Source organism: Oncorhynchus mykiss, chromosome 12, assembly GCF_013265735.2.
Source record: "Oncorhynchus mykiss isolate Arlee chromosome 12, USDA_OmykA_1.1, whole genome shotgun sequence".
Classification (NCBI taxonomy): Eukaryota; Metazoa; Chordata; class Actinopteri; order Salmoniformes; family Salmonidae; genus Oncorhynchus; species Oncorhynchus mykiss.
Window position 1 is genome coordinate 66,764,545 of NC_048576.1, and position 21,820 is coordinate 66,786,364.

At 47.2% G+C, this 21,820-nt stretch overlaps 1 protein-coding gene across 1 annotated transcript; it reads right to left on the minus strand.

Annotated features, from left to right (window-relative positions):
- Positions 1 to 202: 202 nt before the first annotated feature.
- On the minus strand, positions 203 to 21,307 carry col1a1 (collagen 1a1; the record flags this gene model as incomplete). Its single annotated transcript, NM_001124177.1, is given in 47 exon segments — positions 203 to 521; positions 909 to 1,151; positions 1,269 to 1,459; positions 1,709 to 1,991; positions 2,097 to 2,204; positions 2,323 to 2,376; positions 2,570 to 2,677; positions 2,795 to 2,848; positions 3,153 to 3,260; positions 3,478 to 3,639; positions 3,918 to 4,025; positions 4,216 to 4,377; positions 4,739 to 4,792; positions 4,926 to 4,979; positions 5,368 to 5,475; positions 5,833 to 5,886; positions 6,097 to 6,258; positions 6,476 to 6,682; positions 6,925 to 6,969; positions 7,185 to 7,238; positions 7,354 to 7,407; positions 8,253 to 8,360; positions 8,708 to 8,806; positions 8,952 to 9,005; positions 9,173 to 9,271; positions 9,442 to 9,495; positions 10,800 to 10,907; positions 11,077 to 11,130; positions 11,293 to 11,391; positions 11,569 to 11,613; positions 11,739 to 11,837; positions 12,354 to 12,407; positions 12,545 to 12,589; positions 13,165 to 13,218; positions 13,369 to 13,413; positions 13,529 to 13,582; positions 13,842 to 13,895; positions 14,086 to 14,139; positions 14,319 to 14,372; positions 14,939 to 14,992; positions 15,494 to 15,538; positions 16,051 to 16,122; positions 16,802 to 16,894; positions 18,032 to 18,067; positions 18,299 to 18,321; positions 18,839 to 19,030; positions 21,122 to 21,307. Coding segments are annotated over 47 exon segments (4,350 nt in total). The 5' UTR covers positions 21,204 to 21,307.
- Between the last annotated feature and the right edge of the window lie 513 nt (positions 21,308 to 21,820).

Sequence of the window (21,820 nt, forward strand, 5' to 3'; positions counted from 1 at the left end):
TTTCTTTTTCATTGTCCTTCCGCAGTGGTAAAAAAAAAGTCACCTGTATCTGGGATGTTTTTTTTCTGTCAAACTCCAGGGGGGGATTTTACACTTTACAAGTATATATTATTTTCTTTTTGCCAGTGAGACCATTGAGTCTTCTAAAGTATCCTTGGTGTTGATGGTGGTGGTAATAGTGGTCTCAAAAAAGCTCGATGACACACAACCACTGTCTTCAGAAGTGCAGTTTTAAGCAAGTGGACCATTTTTGAACGGCCAAATGAAACTCTAGGGTTTTTTTAAAAAATGCATAGAAAAGGGTTGAGAGGGATGACTGCTAGAAAAAAAAACATACACACACACACAAACAATTTCAAGTCCAGATTTCTTTTTTACAAGAAGCAGACTGGGCCAACTTCAATGCCAAATTCCTGATTGGGTGCACCAACGTCCATAGGAGCGATGTCAATAATAGGCAGACGGGATGTTTTCGTTGTCTTGTAGTCGATGACTGTCTTGCCCCATGCACCGGTGTGCGACTGTGATGAGAAAGAAGATGAAAAAGGCACAATCAGAATCCATAGTTGCATTTCCCAATCCTTTTAAAATCATTCCCTCCCTTCACCATTTCAAAAGACGGCTCCTGGAAAAAGCCCTTTATACCAACAGATCACAAAGCCCCTCACATCAAACCCTCATCTGCTTCCAACCAGTGACCCTTGTCCTACATTAACACCATAATCCCAAAAGCCCTTTCCAAGACGACTGCTGCTCATGCCCACAGTCTTACACCAACTACCTCTTTTAGAGGCGAGAATTCTCTCTCCAACCATCCCTGAGAGGAAGGATTCTTCCGAGAGAAGTTCCTGAGTGGACACAGCCTAAGATACAGCAGAGAGTAGGTAACAGGCGGAAGGAGGACTCACCGTGCAGCCGTCCTCGGTGACGCTGTATGTGAAGCGGCTGTTGCCCTCGGCTCTGATCTCGATCTCGTTGGAGCCCTGGAGAAGCAGGGACTTCTTCAGGTTGCCGGACTGCTGGTCCATGTAGGCGATGCTGTTCTTGCAGTGGTATGTGATGTTCTGGCTGGCCTCGGTGGCCATAAGGCGCAGGAAGGTCAGCTGGATGTTAACATCCTTAGCGTTGGAGCCCTCACTGCCATACTCGAACTGTGAGGGAAAGGAGAACGAGATAAGAGTTAGCATCAAGGACTCGTCATCCCAGAGAATGGTGCGATTAGGGTCCTCTTCTCCCAACAGCCCAGGTTGTCACGCCGAGGTTCTCACCTGGAAGCCATCGGTCATTGCCTCGCCGAACCAGACGTGCTTCTTCTCCTTGATGTTCTTACTGGTGTACCAGCTCTTCTTGGGGATATCAGCCTCGGTGGGGTAGACGCAGGTCTCGCCGGTCTCCATGTTGCAGTAAACCTTGATGGCGTCCTGGGTGCAGCCCTGGTCGGGGTCGATCCAGTACTCGCCTGTATGGAGAAGAGAGTGGATCGCGTCAAGAACATCCACTGTGATTGTGGTCGTTTTGAGACTTCACAGACAGCAGGACTCAACAGAAACTAAAAGAGCTTGTGTCTACTGAAGATGTCTTTACACACTACGCCAAAACTTGTCCGAACCAATACAGCTCCATGCTTTCCTCAAAGCCCAAGCAATTTCTTGACTAATGAGGAGCGAGCAACCATAGTCTAGCGAGGGGTTATGACTCTCCAACTCACCGCTCTTCCAGTCGGGGTGGCACATCTTCAGGTCTCTGCAGGTGCGGGCGGGGTTCTTCTTGGTGCCCTCGGGAGAGCGAATGTTCTCAATCTGCTGGCTCAGGCTCTTGAGGGTGGTGTCTACCTCCAGGTCGCGGTCGCGCATCACGTTGGCGTCGTCGGCGCGGAAGTGACGGAAGGGATCGGGGGCCTTCTCCTGAGCGGGCTGAGCAATGAAGCCCATGTCGAATCCACCGCCGGGAGGTCCGGGGGGGCCAGGGGGACCGGGAGGGCCAGGGGGTCCCTATATGTGGATGAAGCAAAGGCCAACCAAGTTAGGATGTGATGAAGAATAAGAGGAGTACTAGGAGCAAAATATTTTGATTTTGAAGTGGTTGAAGTGACTTACGGAGGGTCCCATCTCTCCAGAGCGACCACGGGGTCCGGGAGGTCCGATGGGGCCGGGCAGACCGCTCATACCATCCTTACCGGCGGCACCAGCTGATCCAGAAGGTCCCTAGTGTAGGGAGAGCCATAGCTTAATACGACAGTGTAGACCAGAGAAGTTATCCACAGTCATAACGTTGCTGTGTTGATAGTTGTGTGACTGTTGTCATAGTGTGGGTCATACTCACTCTAGGTCCAGCGGGGCCAGAGGCTCCAGCAGGTCCTGACTCTCCAGATTGTCCCTATGGGCAGAAACAACAGATTTAGGTGCCTGTTGTATCAAACGACAATATTACAGGGAGAAGGTTGATTTTTCCCACTTGCTAGGTTTTGTGTTATCTCTTCCTTGTGTGTAGCGACCCATTTCCCTTGATTCTGCTGGAGTCACTTGTGTGTTGTTATTATTGTTGATTTGTAATCAGTAGGGGTACTCACAGAGGGGCCAGGGGGTCCCTGCATGCCAGTGAATCCTCTGTGTCCCTTCATGCCTCGCTCTCCAGCCTCGCCAGACTCTCCCTTGTCTCCACGAGCTCCAGCGGGTCCCTGGGTGGGAATAGGACAGGTGTGTTCAGTATACCCTTTCCTCAGACTCAGAGTGGAAGAGCAAACATTGTATTTATCGTGATGGTTTTATGAATCTGTGATGGAGCATATACGTACAGATGGGCCACGGGGACCAGCAGGGCCAGCAATACCAGCGGGGCCAGCAGGACCCTGAAGAAGAGAGAAAGGGAAAGAGAGAGAAAGAGATTATAACAATCAATTCAGTTGATAAACCCAACTCGATGGCATGTCATAAAGACTATGTAGCTCAACTACTAGGAGCTCCAGTATATGCTATATTCTAACAGGACTACAAACTAAGACATCAACCCCTTCTACAGCCTTAAAACTAGTTACTGTGCGACGGGCGGCCATTTTGAGGAAACAACCGCTTTCGACATACAGCAAGGTCTCTGAACATTATCAAGTCTGAATTGCTCCCAGTTATGTATTCCTCGCCAGTCTGGACACTTACAGACTCTCCACGGTCACCAGACTTTCCAGCAGGGCCGACGGCTCCAGGGGCACCAGGGGGCCCGGGGGCACCGGAAGCACCGGCAACACCAGACTCACCACGTTCTCCCTATAGGCAAGACAGAGGGGAACAGAGACGGGCCAAGAGAAGATCAAACATATGACATAATCCCAATACTTTACAGTATGTGATGCCTATTTCAGCCATGCAAGTAGTCGTGTAATGGTGCCCAGTGTAGATTGTCTTACAATATGCCAACAGGCTGGTTCCCAAAGTGAAGGGATTGACTCTGTCTTGAGGACATGTGTACGAGCATAGCTCTCACCTTGGGTCCAGCAGCACCATCGCGACCAGAAGATCCCTCGTTACCAGGAGTTCCCTCACGACCAGGCTCACCAGGTGCTCCAGCCAGTCCAGGGGGCCCCATGGGTCCGGGGGGTCCACGCTCACCAGAGGGGCCACCAGGTCCCTGTTTGCCAGGCTCTCCCTAAAGCAGGAAACAAGAGAACAGGGTTAGACCTCAACCATAACACCGGAGTACCACTACTGAAGTAGCGCAATGACAACTGCACTCTATGAATCAGCTACTGCAAGAGCGTTGCACTTGTCGGCTGCCATCTTGGCAGAGATAGCACAGAGGGCCTTTGGCATCATTGCAGCAGGCTTATACACCACCTAGCCACTGCCTTATTGAAAACGAGGGATATCCAGCGTGAACGCTGTCTCCTCTGCAAAAGCCTAACTATAGCACTCCGAGGCACTGACCAGTTGTCCGGCGAGGCCGGGGAAACCGCGCTCGCCTCTCTGTCCAGGCAGACCAACAATACCACGCTGTCCACCAATACCCTGAGGTCCGGGAGTTCCAGAGGGTCCCTGTAGGAGAGAAAGAGAGAATAGGTCATTGAGGTGTCCCTTTTCTAAAGCGTCAGATCTCAACTCCAGCGGTGTGTGTTACAGGTGCACTCCAAACGGAGTATTTGTATTGTTCTCTCTTGTCAGTTTAGGGGTCAGAGTGTTACTTTGTTAGGGTGACAGTGACAGCCCCCCAAAAAAGGGTACTTACAGTGGGACCATCTCCACCAGGCTGTCCCTTCTCTCCCTGGGGACCAGGGGGTCCGGCAGCTCCAAGCTCACCAGGACGACCGGCGGGGCCAGTCTCACCACGGTTACCCTTCTGTCCTTCCTTTCCACCAGGGCCTGGGGGTCCGGGGGGTCCGTTGTTGCCCTGAAAGAAAAAGGAGAGGATGGTTGAGTGTGAGACCTGTAACCTGTATCAATGGCTGTTATCAATGACAGTATTGGGATCAACCAAATGCTGAGCTAACGCCTAGCTAGATGCTTGTTTGGGCATCAGGCAATGCCGTTGTGTCTTGGGTTGGTTGCACAATAACATGTTGTATTGATAGTTGTGCCGTTGTGTTGTGGGATTGCTGTCTTAAGCTATAATCGAGCTGCTTGCTTGCTTAGTGTTAGCCTATGGTTAAATCTGGAACCCATGGCCAGATCCGGGGCATTGACTGGTATATTGATGGAGGATGGACATGGTTCAGTTCAAATGGAATGGTGGTAGAGAAAGAAGTACTTACCGATGGGCCGGGAGGTCCAACTCTACCAGCGGCACCGGGGAAACCAGTGGCACCCTAAGGAGAGAAAAGAGAGGCCCTGGTCAACCTAGCGTATCAGAGTGGGAAGCATGATTCTACTTTGCAAATGCTACCTTGTACAGTCAGACAGATGAGAGATGTTGGGAGGATAAGATACAAAGCTACTTACAGGGGGACCAGCAGCACCACGGGCGCCCTTAGCTCCGGTGTTCCCAGCGGGACCCTGTGTGGATACAGCAGTGCTTCAGTCAGTAAGCAAGAGCAATACAAGAGCATACTCTGTGATACTGTGGTCTTACCGGGTAGACCAATATAACAGCCCTCCAGCTGAAGTCACTGAGAGCATCGCTGTAGGGCTATGATAGTGGAATTCATTTGAATGCCTTTAATGCGTATCAACAAAGAACTACTAATAATATATTGCCATTTAGCAGATGCTTTTATCTAAAGTGACTTACAGTCACGCGTGCATACATTCTACATGTGGGTGGTCCCGGGAATCAAACCCACTATCCTGGCGTTGCAACTGCCGTGCTCTACCAACTGAGCTACAGAGAACCATTTAAGATGGGTCAGGGTGGGTACCCAGTGGTCAGTCCCACGTGTTATACCTGAGGTCCAGGGGCTCCAGTAGGTCCAGCGGGTCCTTGGGCACCACCGTCACCCTTGGCACCGTTATCTCCAGCCTCTCCCTTAGCACCAGGCTGGCCATCACCACCCTGATGGAGACGAGAGAAAAAGAAGTGATTGAGTGAATGTAGAGCAGATTAGTGTGGAGGTCCCGTCTAGACTGGATGCTATGATAAGATAAGCCTGTCTCATTTAATGCCAGCGAATTTAGATTTGTCATAGTGTGCAAGGTGTTACGAGCCATCATCTTGATTGACAACCGATGTCTGTTTGAACTGGCAACGGATTTCTGAGTGAATTGAGAAGTGTTTTCTGTGTGGATTGAGAAGTGATTTCTGTGTGGATTGAGAAGTGTTTTCTGTGTGGATTGAGAAGTGTTTTCTGTGTGGATTGAGAAATGATTTCGGTGTGAAATGAGGACAGGTAAAAGAGGTGTGTGTACTTACAGGAGGCCCAGCGAATCCGGCGGGTCCGGGGGCACCAGACTCACCGCGCTCACCCTGGGAGAGAAGGTTAGGGTTAGTCAGGTCAGGAGTGCGTTACAGGTCAGGGACTAGCATCACATGAGTGTGGGTAAGTTCATTCTTCTATATGCCTTTATAACTCCCATAGAGCGATGCCCGTGGTATGGGTGCATGTGGAGCTATGTTTTTAGGTCTTTGTGTCATGTCTGTGGTGAGATGGTGACAGGGTGGGCCTGAGGTACTCACAGGTGCACCACGGGCACCAGAAGGTCCAACAGCTCCAGGAGCGCCAGTCTCTCCCTTATCACCAGGAGAGCCAGCAGGGCCGTTGGGTCCAATCGGGCCAGTCATACCACGGACGCCATCCTTACCACCGGCGCCATCAGCACCCTTGACTCCTTGGTCACCCTGTCAAACACAAGAGTAGCTGAGTTAGTATTGTAAGCTGTGGGTTATTCAGATACAGAGACGAATGGACTCAGTCAAGTCCACTGTAATGCAAGTGGAAGTTTGGATGGATGGAGGGTATGCCACCGAGTGCCACAGAAGTATGAAGTCGAGGCCTACTGATGAACATGAATTTAGGCATGGCGGATGACAAGTGAAGGGCAGCATCGGTACTCACTCTGTCTCCCTTCAGGCCTGGCAGACCACCAGCACCACGCTCTCCGGGCATTCCTTGCAGGCCAGGGGGTCCCTGGCCACCGGGGGCTCCTGCGGCACCAGCCTCTCCCTTAGCACCATCGTTACCAGCAGAGCCAGGAGAGCCACGGGCACCAGCGGGTCCAGATGGGCCGGGGGCACCACGCTCACCGGGGAAACCTCTGTCACCCTGGGGCATGGAGAGAAGAGAGGGCATCAGCTTTGGTTCCGGAGCATCACATCACATGTATATAAAATGAAGGAGGTTATCGATGTCGATGCTAATGTCTTTAGCCTGGGTCGGCTGGGTGCTAGTCTGTTGCTGCTTTAGCTGTTAGCCGTTGTCTTGTTTGGCTAGGCCGCTAGGCTACAGTGTAGCTGTAGCAGTCTACCACCCAGGAAGTGATGTCATTATTATTCTGGGATACTCACTCTGGATCCAGCGGAACCAGGGGCACCACCCTCACCGGGCAGACCCTAGACAGGAGAGAGAGAGAGAGAGAGAGAGAGAGAGAGAGAGAGAGAGAGAGAGAGAGAGAGATAGAGAGAGATCGCAATTAGAGATTTGAGATTACCATTGTCAAGTCACAAATCTTGTCAGGAAGTCAAGTGTCATGTAGTGATGAGTACCAAGGACAAGGCATGGGGAAGTGAGTGACACCAAAGATGCTGTACTCCTGTAGTATTCTTACCTGCTCTCCGGGCTTGCCAGTCTCACCAATAGCACCTTGGGGTCCTGAAAGTCCCTGTTATACAAAGAGACAAGTGAGAGACAGGTGAGGCAAGGGCCAGAGGTCCTGAAGTAGGTGGAGATCTGTGATTGGTCAGATGCTGATAATTTCCCATAGTTCAGTGCTGTACCTGGAATCCAGGGGGGCCACCGGCTCCCTGCTCGCCTCGCTCTCCAGAAGGTCCCTATGAGGAGGAGAAGAAGGAGGAGGAGAGTCGGTTAGGAAAATCAGTGTGACCGGTTTAATGGTGGGTGCTACACCTTGGTAGTGGATGAAGTTACCCCTCCTGTCTCAGCCTCCAGTATGTATGCTGCAGTAGTTTATGTGTCGGGGGGCTAGGGTCAGTTTGTTATATCTGGAGTACTTCTCCTGTCCTATTTGGTGTCCTGTGGGAATTTAAGTGTGCTCTCTCTAATTCTCTCTTTCTTTCTCTCTTTCTTTCTCTCTCTCTGAGGACCTGAGCCCTAGGACCATGCCTCAGGACTACCTGACATGATGACTCCTTGCTGTCCCCAGTCCACCTGGCCGTGCTGCTGCTCCAGTTTCAACTGTTCTGCCTTATTATTATTGGACCATGCTGGTAATTTATGAATATTTGAACATCTTGGCCATGTTCTGTTATAATCTCCACCCGGCACAGCCAGAAGAGGACTGGCCACCCCACATAGCCTCTCTAGGTTTCTTCCTAGGTTTTGGCCATTCTAGGGAGTTTTTCCTAGCCACCGTGCTTCTACACCTGCATTGCTTGCTGTTTGGGGTTTTAGGCTGGGTTTCTGTACAGCACTTTGAGATATCAGCTGATGTACGAAGGGCTATATAAATACATTTGATTTGATTTGATTTACCCCCATATAATGTAAGCAAAAACAAACTGAGTGGTTTTGCAGTCTCCTAGGAGATTCCATGCTGGCTTGTATTAGTGATAGTGTGTTTGCTTGTGTGCAAGTGTGACACAGTGCAGGTAATGCTGAAGAATGAAGAACTGTGTGTGAAGCACTGTGGGATGCTGGAGGGTGGAAGTGTACTTACGGCAACACCGGGGGCACCAGGAGCACCAACATCACCATCTTTGCCGGGAGCGCCAACAGCGCCACTGGGTCCCATGACTCCTCTCTCACCAGGCTTGCCACCCTCACCCTACAGGACAAAAACAAATACCCATATGCTAATTTCCCATCAGAGAGCAATACTGTATACTGAAAGCTAGGTTTTAGGCTATGGACAACTATATCATACATTGCAGTGAAGGCTGCTGAGGTGAGAACGGCTCATAGTAATGGCTGGAATGGAGTCAATGGAATGGTATCAACCACATGGAATCCATATGTTTGATACCATTCCATTGACTCCATTCTACCCATTGTTACGAGCCTTCCTCCCCCCCAGCAGCCTCCACTGATACATTGTTTCCTAGCAATTTCAGATCTAATTTCTCGAATTAGCCCGTAAAATATTGCGCCCGAGTGAGAGCAGCAGTTACTCACAGCGGCTCCCTTAGGTCCGGGGAATCCCATGACTCCGGGCTGGCCTCTGGCTCCAACGGGGCCGGGAGGTCCGGGGCGACCATCTTGACCGCCGGCACCCTGTCACAGGAGAGGGTAGAGAGTCAGTGACCAGAGTGATATCGGGCTACATAAGTAGCCATAGGTCTTTGTCTTTATCAGTGTCTTTCAGTGTCGTTGAATTGGTGTCGTGAGGGTCAGGTGAATCTGTAGCTGAGGAACTTACAGAGGGGCCAGTCTTGCCATCGGGACCAGGGCTGCCAGGGCTACCAGTCATACCCTAGAGATGGGGGGGGGGGCAAAGGTGAGAGGGCAAAGGTCAGGTACATAACATATCTTGATATGCCATATTAACATGAATATATGAGTTTCATTCATCTAGTATCTATTAGTTGTTGAGTATAACAAAGGTCCTGTGATCTGAGACCGATCCCCTGTCTAACTCACCTTGGATCCAGGCATACCAGGCTCGCCGTTGCGGCCAGGCTCACCAGTGTTACCCTTAGCTCCAGCAACTCCGGCGCCACCACGCTCACCTGGGCCACCCTGTGATGGAGGGAGAGAGAGAGATGGAGAGATGAGTTTGCTGTACTTAGCTAGTGACCATAGCATGTAGCAACGTTTGGTGGTGCACTGTAGTATATACATTTGAACAAGTGGGTGGGTGTTGCAGGTGTGGATGTGTGTCTGTTCCAGGTGTGTGTGTGTGTAGTCACCTTGGGGCCAGCAGCTCCATCAGAACCAGGGAAACCGCGGCTACCAGGGCCACCCTGTAGGGGGCGACAAACACAACACAGGTCAATACCTCAACACCGTCACTCAGTCAGTACCAGAACATTACTGCTACCTCAGCACCATAACACAACCATTCAGTAACACTACATTACTGTTCAGCACTCACAGCCCTCTGGTGGCCAAATGAGGTGAAACATCAGGGAGAGGGCGACAGTTACATGTAGCTGACTGGGAACCAGAGAGGTTGTTAGCTAGGTATTGGTTCCAACGAGCTAAGCATTCATGAGTCAAAATGTGATTATTTATGTGATGGAATAGTCATAGAGATATCATCTTTGTGAATGCGTGTGCCAACACTAGCTGTACTGTGAGGAAGTAAGCAATGTATGAAAAGACTAAAAAAAGACTATAAAAAGACTAAACAGTTTATTGAGGCAGGGGGAGGGTAATCTAAAACTAAAAGATTGGAGGACATGTGGTGTAAGAGGACAGTGAAACTGGCTGTCCTAAGTGTAAGGGGTAAGAGGACAGTGAAACTGGCTATCCTAAGAGTAAGGGGTAAGAGGACAGTGAAACTGGCTGTCCTAAGAGTAAGGGGTAAGAGGACAGTGAAACTGGCTGTCCTAAGAGTAAGGGGTAAGAGGACAGTGAAACTGGCTATCCTAAGAGTAAGGGGTAAGAGGACAGTGAAACTGGCTGTCCTAAGAGTAAGGGGAAGAGGACAGTGAAACTGTCTATCCTAAGAGTAAGGGGTAAGAGGACAGTGAAACTGGCTGTCCTAAGTGTAAGGGGTAAGAGGACAGTGAAACTGGCTGTCCTAAGAGTAAGGGGTAAGAGGACAGTGAAACTGGCTATCCTAAGAGTAAGGGGTAAGAGGACAGTGAAACTGGCTATCCTAAGAGTAAGGGGTAAGAGGACAGTGAAACTGGCTGTCCTAAGAGTAAGGGGTAAGAGGACAGTGAAACTGGCTGTCCTAAGAGTAAGGGGTAAGAGGACAGTGAAACTGGCTATCTTAAGAGTAAGGGGTAAGAGGACAGTGAAACTGGCTGTCCTAAGAGTAAGGGGTAAGAGGACAGTGAAACTGGCTGTCCTAAGAGTAAGGGGAAGAGGACAGTGAAACTGGCTGTCCTAAGAGTAAGGGGTAAGAGGACAGTGAAACTGGCTGTCCTAAGAGTAAGGGGTAAGAGGACAGTGAAACTGGCTGTCCTACGAGTAAGGGGTAAGAGGACAGTGAAACTGGCTGTCCTAAGTGTAAGAGAAGGGAGGGATTCCTACATGTAAAGAACAGGAGAACAGCATGATGAAGAGGGGACAGTGTGTGACCATCTGGGTTACTTACGCGCTCGCCGGGGGCTCCACGGGCACCAGCAGCACCGGGCTCACCACGGGACCCTCTCTTGCCTTCCTCACCAGCAGGGCCGGCGGGTCCCTGGACTCCAGCGGGGCCCTGGGTAATAGAGAAACAAGATGGAGGTCAGAGAAATTGAGGGTGGCAAGGCATTGTGCTGAGATGTGGATCAGACACATATAGGCTGCTGACAGAGTATGTGTGTACAGTGTACATGGTATGGGCGACTTGGTGGATCATATTTGAGTAAGTCAAAAGGTGTACTTACAGACTCTCCCTTAGCACCAGCCTCTCCCTTGGCTCCATTAGCACCAACCTCACCCTAGGTTGAAGAAATAACAAACATCATTATCATTATTATTATCGTCGTTATAGAAACACTCAATGGTCTATGTATTATGTATTATAACAGCAACTTTAGATAAGATATCATTATATATATTTACAATATTTAGTGATAGAAGTGAGAGAGAGCTGGACTTACAGTGTTACCCTTGGGTCCGGGAGCTCCACCAGCGCCCTGGGGTCCGGGGGGTCCACGGGGTCCAGGGAAGCCAGGAGCGCCAGCAATACCAGCAGAACCCTAAAGGAGGCAGCAGAGAGACAATCAATATACTTCCTGGATTCATCATCACTGAGAGACCAGTCAGTGACAACAATCTTGGTTATTTCCAAAGTTGAACTCAAACAAATACCAAGACAAACCAATGACAACTAAAATGGCTAGTTCACTGAGGAGTGAGGTGAGGTGTATACTTACAGGGGCACCCTTGGTACCGGGGTTTCCGTCAGCACCGTTGTTTCCCTACAAGAGACACAAACCAATGGGTTAGAGGGGAAAGTCTCTCACAAGGATAACAAATGTAACTTCAAGTCTCCCACACAGTCCAGAGGTGTATTTCACTAGAGGTTTCTGAGGGTGAAACTCACAGCAGGGCCAGCAGCGCCAGCGGGTCCTGGGTTACCAGCCTCTCCACGGGATCCCTGGGGTCCCTCGCCACCACGAGCTCCCTGGGCACCAACCTCTCCCTGTTGGGGTGAAGATAGATATGGTCAGGGCAAGAACAGAAAGAACATGGAACTAGTATTGTACTAGTACTACCCTGCACAAGTACTACTCAAGTAGTACTACTGCTACCAAGTGAAGTACTAGTGTACTATACTACCCTACTCCCTAGTACTTCCCTGTGGTAGTTCTGTACTAATACTCAACTATGACACAAGGTCACATGGCATGGCACAATCACAATAGTGAAGCTGGATATACTTTCAACTGGCAGCCAACTACACACGGTTTCATGCGTGGTGCAAATGGATACCACTATCTTGGAAACCCAGCAATATGTAGATTACTATTGCCATTGTTGTTTTTTTGTTTTCTTTTGTGCTAGAATGAATGTACTGTATGTTTTATCTCATCTACATCTCCAAATACGCCCCCCTGGGAAAGAACTAGAGGTGAGGGTAGATGGTGGAGGATAGAGGACAGAAGGTAGAAGGTATTCAGGTGTGTGAACACGGATTAGGTGCAAGTTGACATCTTACCTTGGCTCCGGGGCCACCGGGGAAACCGGAGGCACCAGCGGGGCCAGTGGGGCCCTAAAATACAAGAAAACAAGAGAGAGAGAGGATTGAGTTACAGTCTAAATCATGAATATGGCATAAGTGTGCTTGTGTACCAATATGTTTCTGTTGAAGGTTGTGTATGTGTATAGACAGCTGGCATTAGTACTTACAGGAGGACCAGCAGCACCAGCAGCACCATCGTTACCACGAGCACCCTGCAGGAGAGAAAGACACAAAGAGAGAGAGAGAGGCACAACTGGGTCAGATGCAACCAGCTACCACCCTTCAGGGTCCAATTCCAATATGGCTGAACTGTAAACATCAATTGTAAACAAACAAAATGGCTGACCCTTCAATGTCAGAATCCAACATGAACGAATGAACTGACATACTGAATTGTTTAGAACATATAAAATATGGCTTCCTACTGAGGCCAGTATGCAAAGCTGTACAAGGCTTATGTTCAACAATATAGGACATTCAGGTAAGTCAGTTTGTGAGGCATTTTGTAGATTGAGAGTAAGAATGGTTGTTTCCAACAAGTTAGCCCTGGACTGACATACAAAATGACTTGGGAAATGTGATGACCTTTGAGGGTCTCTGTCAATAGGACTATGTTGTGATGATGATATTGCACCCCTTGTTTATTGTTACAGGGGGTGGTGTAAAGTACTTAAGTAAAAATACTTTAAAGTACTACTATTTAGGTATTTTTACTTTCCCTCCAGTATGACAATTGGATACTTTTTCCACAACTGGTTACAGGGGGATGGGGGGGGGGTTGACTTACAGCAGCTCCGTTGGGACCAGCACGGCCTCTCTCGCCAGGCAGACCACGGGGTCCCTAAAAGAGAGGGAGAGGTATTGGCACGGTAAGTAATCATGGCTGCCATTCACATTGCTACTGCTGCAGAATGTTAAAAATGCTAGTGATCCTCTCTCTACACTCATATTATTTTGTAGGTCTGCTGACAAAATGGAGGGTGGGACTCACCATGGCTCCAGCGGCTCCGTTCTCACCGGATGCACCACCCTCTCCCTGAGGAAGGACAAACAGACGCAGACAGGTCAGTGAATGGGGGACGAGAGAGGGGAAAGGGGGATTGTGTGTGATTTCAACATCCGTAGGAGAGGTGGAGGAGAAGGAGTCTCACCTTGGGTCCAGCAGGGCCAGACTCTCCCTTAGCTCCATCAAGACCGCTGAATCCCTAGAGAAGGAAGTAGAAAGGGAGAGAGAGGGAGGAAAAGAGGGAGAGAGGACAAGATTAGAGGAAAGGAAAATAGGGCAGATTGTATTGCTGCTATTTCGGAAGTATAGGCTGATGTTGCCACCAGTCACTGATCCAAGATCAGTTTAAAGTGCATCCCCTTCATGATTAAGGTTAGACATGGGGACGTTTAGCTGATCCTGGATCTGTTCTGGAGAGCAACTACTACCAGGACAGTTTGGGAGTGCATGTGACTCACTCTGTGTCCCTTGATGCCGGGAAGGCCGGGGGTTCCGGGGAATCCACGAGCTCCCTGGAGGGAAAGAAAGAGAGAGAAAAAAAGAAAGCGTGTTATGATGGCTTAACATCCCTTCAAGTATATGAGATGTCTCATGGTGTCTGACCATTAGGTGCTATTGCTCTTGAGACTAACGTTCTAGAGTGAGTGTATGGATGGAGTATGGAATGACATAAGGTGACATTAGAATGACATTGCGACTCACCTGTGGGCCGGAAGCGCCACGCTCACCGGGGCGACCAGGCTTGCCAGACTCACCCTGGATGGGAAGAGGGTAGGAAGGAGGGAAGGAAGGAGAGAGGGATGGAGAGGAGGAGACAAAGTGAGGAATAAATGATGCTCCAAATCCATCCCCCTTATGAATATCTTACCCAGAAATTGTCCTGGGACATAGATGTTTAATGGTCGATTTTAATGATGGATATCTTGGTGACTTACATCATCTCCGTTCTTGCCAGGGGGACCAGCAGGACCACGGGGACCCATGGGACCCTGTAAGAAATAAACCACTGGGTGAGAAGGCTGTGTGTGTGTGCGTGTGTCTGTGTGTGTGTGTGTGTGTGTGTGTGTGTGTGTGTGTGTGTGTGAGATATCTTGATATGAGAAATATCATTACAATTTGTCAGTAATGGAAATAATCTAGGATCATTTGTCATTAATCTAGAAACTATAATTAATAGGTAGGTCAGCCAAAATACTATTGGAAGGTGGTGATGTGTGTGTGTGTGTGTGTGTGTGTGAGTGGGGGGGGGGGGCTACATTAACAAACATTGGTGACCCTGTGACCTTAGTGGAGTCCATTCCAAGCATCAGGCTAGGGCGAGGCCTATGCAGCAGGTAATGGGTGGGTTATTATTCTGGAGATTGTTTGGAAGTTGTTTTTTTACATGTAGTTATTGTATATTGATTTATTTTTCCGCTTTTTGACATTGTATTGCCCTGCAGAATATGGTGTAGAATTTAGCTCAAAGTGCGTGTTTGTGAGGGACTCAGATACTGAGGTGATATTGAGATGGTGGTGTATCATTTTGTGGAAGATTCCGGAACGAGATACTCACAGAAGAACCAGCCTCACCAGGCTCACCAGGGGGGCCAGTGAAACCCTGAGGTCCCTGTAGGGGGAGACAAAGAGACAATGTCAGACTATGACGTTCATCCATCCAAAAAACAACATTGTTTAGTTCCTTTGTCAATGGGCTATGAGCATATGGGAGAATGAGTCCTGTGGGTAAAACATTCCCACGATCATTATAGTTATCGAAGACTGAAACTGAATGTAACAGCAACAAAAAAACGGAACAAAATTGCAATACAAATAAGTCTAACAATAAAGCCAATGAAAGACACTAAAACTGAAATCAAATGACAAGAACTAAACAGATACTAAATAGAAATGGTCAGGAACCTATCAAATTAAACTAAGTTTACATACAGCCATATATGCTTTAAAAAACACACCTACAATTAAACAACTCGAGAGTGACTTCCACTCCCATCATGCAATTCAGCTAGGGTCATAAACTGACCTCTTTTTGACCGTTGACCCGAGGTCTTTCCCCCTACATGACAAATGTCACTTAAACAGCTAGAACACAAAGGGAAGGGATACTTACACTTGAGCCAGGAGGTCCTGGGGGACCACGGGGACCCATGGGGCCCTGTCAATCAAAAGGAAGAGAAACAATCAGTCAATTATTGACCAATCACATCAGTCTTCCTATTAGAATATATCTTTGAGAAGGAGCCAACTGACCAAAGGATCAACCAAAGGGTGGGCGGGCGAGGGTTAAAGTCCTCCCAAAGTATACATTCTAATGCCCAAAAGTCATACCAGGAAGAGTGATATTTGAATAGTGGTATCAGTAAACTTTTCAAGGCATCTAAACAGTGGTAACAGGGAGATTATGAGTCAAAGATTATGCAGATATCTCAAACATGTACATTAGCTGTTTATGGAATATGGAGGTACATAAGACATGAAAATATCTTATTTTTTAAGGGATAGTGTTTGCTGTGACCTGTGGAGTACCACAGAGGTCAATTTGTGTGACTTATGCTGAGTAAAAGTGTCTCGTGGCAATAGTTTTTGGTAGTGCCTATACATCAAACAGATTCCATGAGTGAGTGATACTACTGGGCCAACAGGCTCTATGTAGTTGTATGTCCGTACCATGGGGCCGGGCATGGACATGCCACCACCGCTCTTCTCATCAAAACCACCAGACATCTGAGGGGAGAAGTTCTGTAGGGGAGACACAAGGGAGAGATGTGTTATAGTCAGTCAGTATTGGAAATCAGGAGAACAGTGCTGTGATCTCGACATACAGTATATGGATGGGCCTAACACGGCTAGAGAATGCAAGGCACTAGGCCTGTCCATATCAATGAGAGATCTGTTCATATCCATTACATATCTACAGGGTGACTACCTCTCTGGCGTTCCCTAGCTGTGTTAGGCATGACCTCCCTGTCCACTCCTGGCTGGGCGCTGTCCACCTGCCCTGGTGCTGAAATACAGACTGCACTGCACTCTAACCAGGATAGCTTAACATTACACCTCCCGTGCTCTTGCCTGTACTCTTTCTGGAGGTTTATCATTCTGAATAGACAATAGTTTCTGTTGTATTTACTGCGCTAACTGTATTTGGAGCCTGCCTACATGGAGATCAGTGAAGTTAAGATAAGTGACATCATAAGAGGGTGTTGCTGTGTTCTCCTACCAGCTGTCAGAGTTAGCCACTTTCTCCCATTTCTTTAAATCTAAGTTACTAACCCCCAACAGAAGCTGCCCCTAATCACTGATCTAGGATCAGTTTCCTCTGTCTAACGCATAACCGTTTAACCTTTCCACCTGGGTCAAAAAGCTGACACCGGGTCATTACTAAGTGGGCTAAACGTTCATCTTGGCCTGAGCTACTTACTCCGCCGAGGCCAGGGGGTCCAGGGGGGCCTGGGGGTCCAGGAAGGCCGGGCTGGCCGGGAATACCATCGTTGCCAGGGAAACCAGCAGGTCCCTGTAGAGACGAGTGAGAGAAGCTGGTTAGTTATGAACTATCAGAGACATAGTAGTAGTCATTGAATATAGAAAAAGGCTTCATCGTTAACTATGGGGGATAAGGCATGAGTGAAGAGTGACAAGGGAATAAGCTAACATAGGCTTGGGTTTGGGGTGAACTCAAGGCATAAGGGCCCCTAGTATATTAGGTGCAAATTGATGGGTCAAATCTGTGATACCTTCAGATTACTTGTACATCAGTCTAGCGATCTATCTGTCCTTCCATACATCAATCTCTCTCTTTGTTCATCCAACTCTATAAGTATCTACCAGTCTGTCCATCCATCCATCCATCCATCCAACTGTCTCAGTTATAAGACAATCCCAAGTGACTTGAGTCAGAAAGATTGTAACACTACACTGTACCCACTTAAAAGTATTTGGTTAGGGCCAACCGGTCACTGTCCCGGATATTGTGAGAACTACATTATTCTTCAAATGAATTTGAAATGGAGTAGAACTATTCAAGTTAAGAAATGGTATTTCTATTTCAATAAATGTGCAATAGATCTGCAGATGCTGCAAATCCGCACATATCTCAAAATGCTAGTCACCAAATGGGTATTGAGACAGGTTGGGTTTTGGAGTAAGTATAGCATCTATACCAATTGAAGAATATGAATTGAGATTTAAATAATGAAGGTAGTGGTCGACTATTTAGCCATTTAGCTCCACCAGTAAACTCCAAAGACTCTGGATGTACTATCCATTGCCATCGATAATAATCTAACCTCATGTCAGACATTACCAATATAAAAGCAGAATCTACTAATGGCTAATATCTTATAGGCCAAAACTCCGCTATGGGTATTACGAGATAATACAACAGTCATTATGAGTGATATGTGCAAGATGCTAGGCCTGTCGTTGAAAACGGAGACAAGAGGCACCACAAGTACAAAAATACACCAGAACACAATGGCCAAATCCTAACTTGGGATACAGGTGCAAACCTTAAAACGTCCACACACCTCCGTCAAAGGAGGATTGGTGAAAGACTGTGACTTGAAGTTTTGCATGCATCTCATGTTTGTTAGGTTTTGGCCCCCCAGGAAGTGAATACAAAGCATGATAGGAATAAGGAAGTGGAACGTACTGGCTCTCCCTTGGCTCCACGATCACCCTGGGGTCCCTATTTGACGGGAAAATAGTAGCATTAGGTTATGATTGTAAGTGAGGATGTGGTTCTTATTTTTACTCGTTTTGCAGTCAAGATCAATTCGTTTTGTTGCAATGATGTGTTTATAATCAATCAGCAATATAGAATACATGTAAAGTACAGTTTAAACGTTAACAATAATAGCAAATCGAATGATACGTTTTATCTAATAGATAATAACAATAAGGATAATATCATATTTACCTCAACCTTTGGCTCCTGGAAGCCTATGATAGCAACAAAAAAACAACAATTAGATTAAAATGTGAAATATCTGAAATAGTCTGAACAGTAAACAACTGAAATTTTTGTAGGGTGTATTCAAATTGTACATTAGGCCTATGTTATTAGATTTAGAACTAATAGGGGCCTACAATCTCTGAACTAGGCCTAACGAAAATGTACACAAAATCCCCAATTTAAGACTAGGTCAAAGTTGAAAGGAAGGCCAAAGGTAGTTAGGAGGTGGCAGTGGCACCAGACTGGTCATGCGCATATTATGTGCCTGGAGCACTGAGTATCCCATCACATTTCGGAGGAAAAGGGAAAAAAAGTGACTGGTGTGTTTGGAATAAAGGTAAATCCAAGTTTATTCCTCGTTGGCCATCCATAAAATGCTGTCCAACCCCTTAAAAGTAAAAGCACATAGTCCCTCTGAGGCCTCGAAAAATGTTTCAAAACTGACTCTGGAAACGCCTGTAACGTAAACTCCGTGAACGTTGCGTCGGGAGGAAATCGGCGTACCGTCATCGGGGCAGATGGGGCAGCATTCATCGTGGGGGATCACTGGATTGGGGCAGTCGGATGTGTCCTCGCAGATAACTTCGTCGCACATGACCGTGCCGCTGTCGCACACGCAGATCTGGCATGGCTCGGGTTTCCAGACATCTCTGTCGTTGTAGGATTGACCGTCCAACGTACAGCTGCCGGCGGTGCCTGAGAAAGATGCAGAGAGGAAATAGGTCAGAACGCTCCCTTCAATGTCGACTTGGAAGGCAAGGATGCCCATGTGATGACGCCTTGACCAGGTGATGTATATGAAAATGTATGCACTCACCAAGTCGCTCTGGATAAGTGTCTGCTAAATCAACTCCAGTCCTCGAGTACCCTCACAGTACACATTTTCTTCTAGCCCCAGACAAACTGACCTGATTCAACTTGTCAACTAGCATTAATCCCCAACAAGTTCATTCAGGTGAGTTTGTTAGGGGCAACAACAAAAATGTGTGCTGTTGGGGGTACTCAAGGACTTGGGTTAAGAAACACTGTGCTAAAGGACAAATGTATTTGTAATGCCTTGATTGGAATGAACAACAGGACAGAAGGCCTGGAAAACGATTCAAGTAAGGCCTATGTCCTACATTTATATTAACAAATATTATTGAAATGTAAAATAGCAATCCCTGAGGGGTATACTACAAAGTAGGCTCAATTAGTTACCCGGATAACTTGCCTAAATCTGAAACAACTTATTTTCTTAATGAACCAGAAAATGAATAACGTTAAGTATTTCAGTTTATTTTATTCAAATTAGCTGGTTAACTAATTGATCCTGCTTTGTAGTATACTCAGCAGGCTTGACTACCTCAAAATTCGTTTTGAGCTTGTTTATTTATTGTTAGATATCCAACCAGACATTGCATTTCCAAAGTAAGCCCAGCTAGCGCTCGAACTAGGCCTAAATAGCCTATATTATATATTGTATTGATGGCTAATTTGTGGTCTTCGTTTAGCCGTGGGCCCGCCTACCTGTGTCCAAACCAACAATGTTGGTCCACTGGAGTTACTACAATTTGACTGTAGAGGGCGAAACAGTCAGTGGAAAAGGTCCACGTCGTCAATGCTGTCCTTCAAACGCCGCTGAAATAATTGAAAACTATCGGCTTGGCAAGAACAAGCGTTTATCCCTCAGTGGAAAGTTTCCGAAGTCTCAATGTGTTTTCAATTATCATAAAAAAATGAAAGGGGATGGTAGGTGGCGCGTCTAAAGCATTCCATTGTTGGAGTTGCATGTCAGAACCACATGGTGGCGCTACTGGGCCGTAGAGCGAATTTGCACATCTGTCCGCCCCAGATGCAACTAGAAACCCTACACTCAACCAGTCTAGCTAGACAAGTTGACACCATAATCCAATACATTAAAACGGATTATGTAGTTTGTCTATAGGTAATGCATTCGGTTCTTATCCTTTATCTCTGTTATAATAAACTTTTTGTAAGTGGCTAGCTAGGCCAAATAACTGAGCTTGAAACTCTTCAAGGGAATTTGCGCATGATGATGCTTTGTCCACTCCTTCAATGTTTAGGTCAATGTATTCTTTCCACAAAAGTAAAACAATTATTTTTGAAAATATATTGCCTACGTGTGATGAATGACTGTATCCTAGGCCATATGCCACTTAGAAAAACCCGAGGTTCAAGATTTCCATCGTTCAGGAATGACCCTGTTCTTTTTCTACTTGGCTGACATTTAGCCTCAGGCTACAAATGATTGTTTAATAACCAACTGAACACCTGTATCCTTTATTTCCAGACTGTTGAGCCATACAGGCCTATTAAATTCCACTCAATCCAATGGGCAGAGAGTTAGCATGCCTTGTGGCTTTCCCCTCTATCCCTTACGTGCATTCCAATATTTCCCGCTGTTAAAATGTACCTCCAGGGTATCAAATAAGGAGTGGAAGGGAAAGCCTTGGAACCTGTACCAACTCGTTCCAAAAGCACGTGCCAAAGCGTGAGAAGGCCAACGAGCAATGATGCGCATACACTCTGCTCAAGTTGCAAGAGGTAGGCTATCCTTATTAATGCCACACAACAACAAAAAACAAACAGGGAACCAATAAACACTTACCACAGATAAAGAATAGAAATGTATCCCAATATGCATATGTATCGGACTGGCTCAGTCATCAGCAAACCTTGTCCCTATGAAAACCACTTTTCTCCATCAACCCACTGTCTTTCCATATCGATTTCGTTAAGACAACACATACCAGAGGCAAGGATAGACTTAAAAGTGACACTTACGATCGTCCTCGCCTTGTCCTCTTGCCAAAAGCACTGTTGCGCTGAGCAACAGCGCTAACCGAATATCCACAAAGCTGAACATGGCTAAATATTAGACATGTAGACTCTTTGAGGCGAGGGGGAAGTTTTTTTTCCGTTAGACTCCAATCATACAAGTAGGGTCCGGTCCTCTGTATTTCCAATCCAGACCCCGCAGAAAACTCCCTACTGCCTACAGAAACTTTTTGCCCTGCCTTTTATATTCCAAACTTTTGGGGAGGTGCTGGCTTCACCAGAAAGCTCTAGCATGGTCATGTTCTTTAAAAAAAAGTCCCTCCTACCATCAATGCAAAGGGGGTGTCTTATGCACTTTTTTCACCTTAAAGTCTCAGGAAACTTGATATTTCTAGAAAAGGTGGAGGCTTTGTTAAAAACCATCTCATCCTGGCTTAGACAGGCGACAGGCCATGACATCTCCAAAAGTCGATTGGCGAGGAGGGCCCGGATACCTAGCTCACTTTCGGTAGATTCTTCAGGGTTGCAATTAAATAGAAACGAGCTGTGCACAGGAAATGGACTTAAATTATGTTCCTTACCTCGCTTGTGTGTTTCCAGGCAGATGTTATTTTGTTGTCAATAATGTTTTGCAGTTGTAGCACAGTGTTACTTTTACGAGTAAAAGTGCCACATCAACTTGGGAACTAAATTGGGCATGCACTG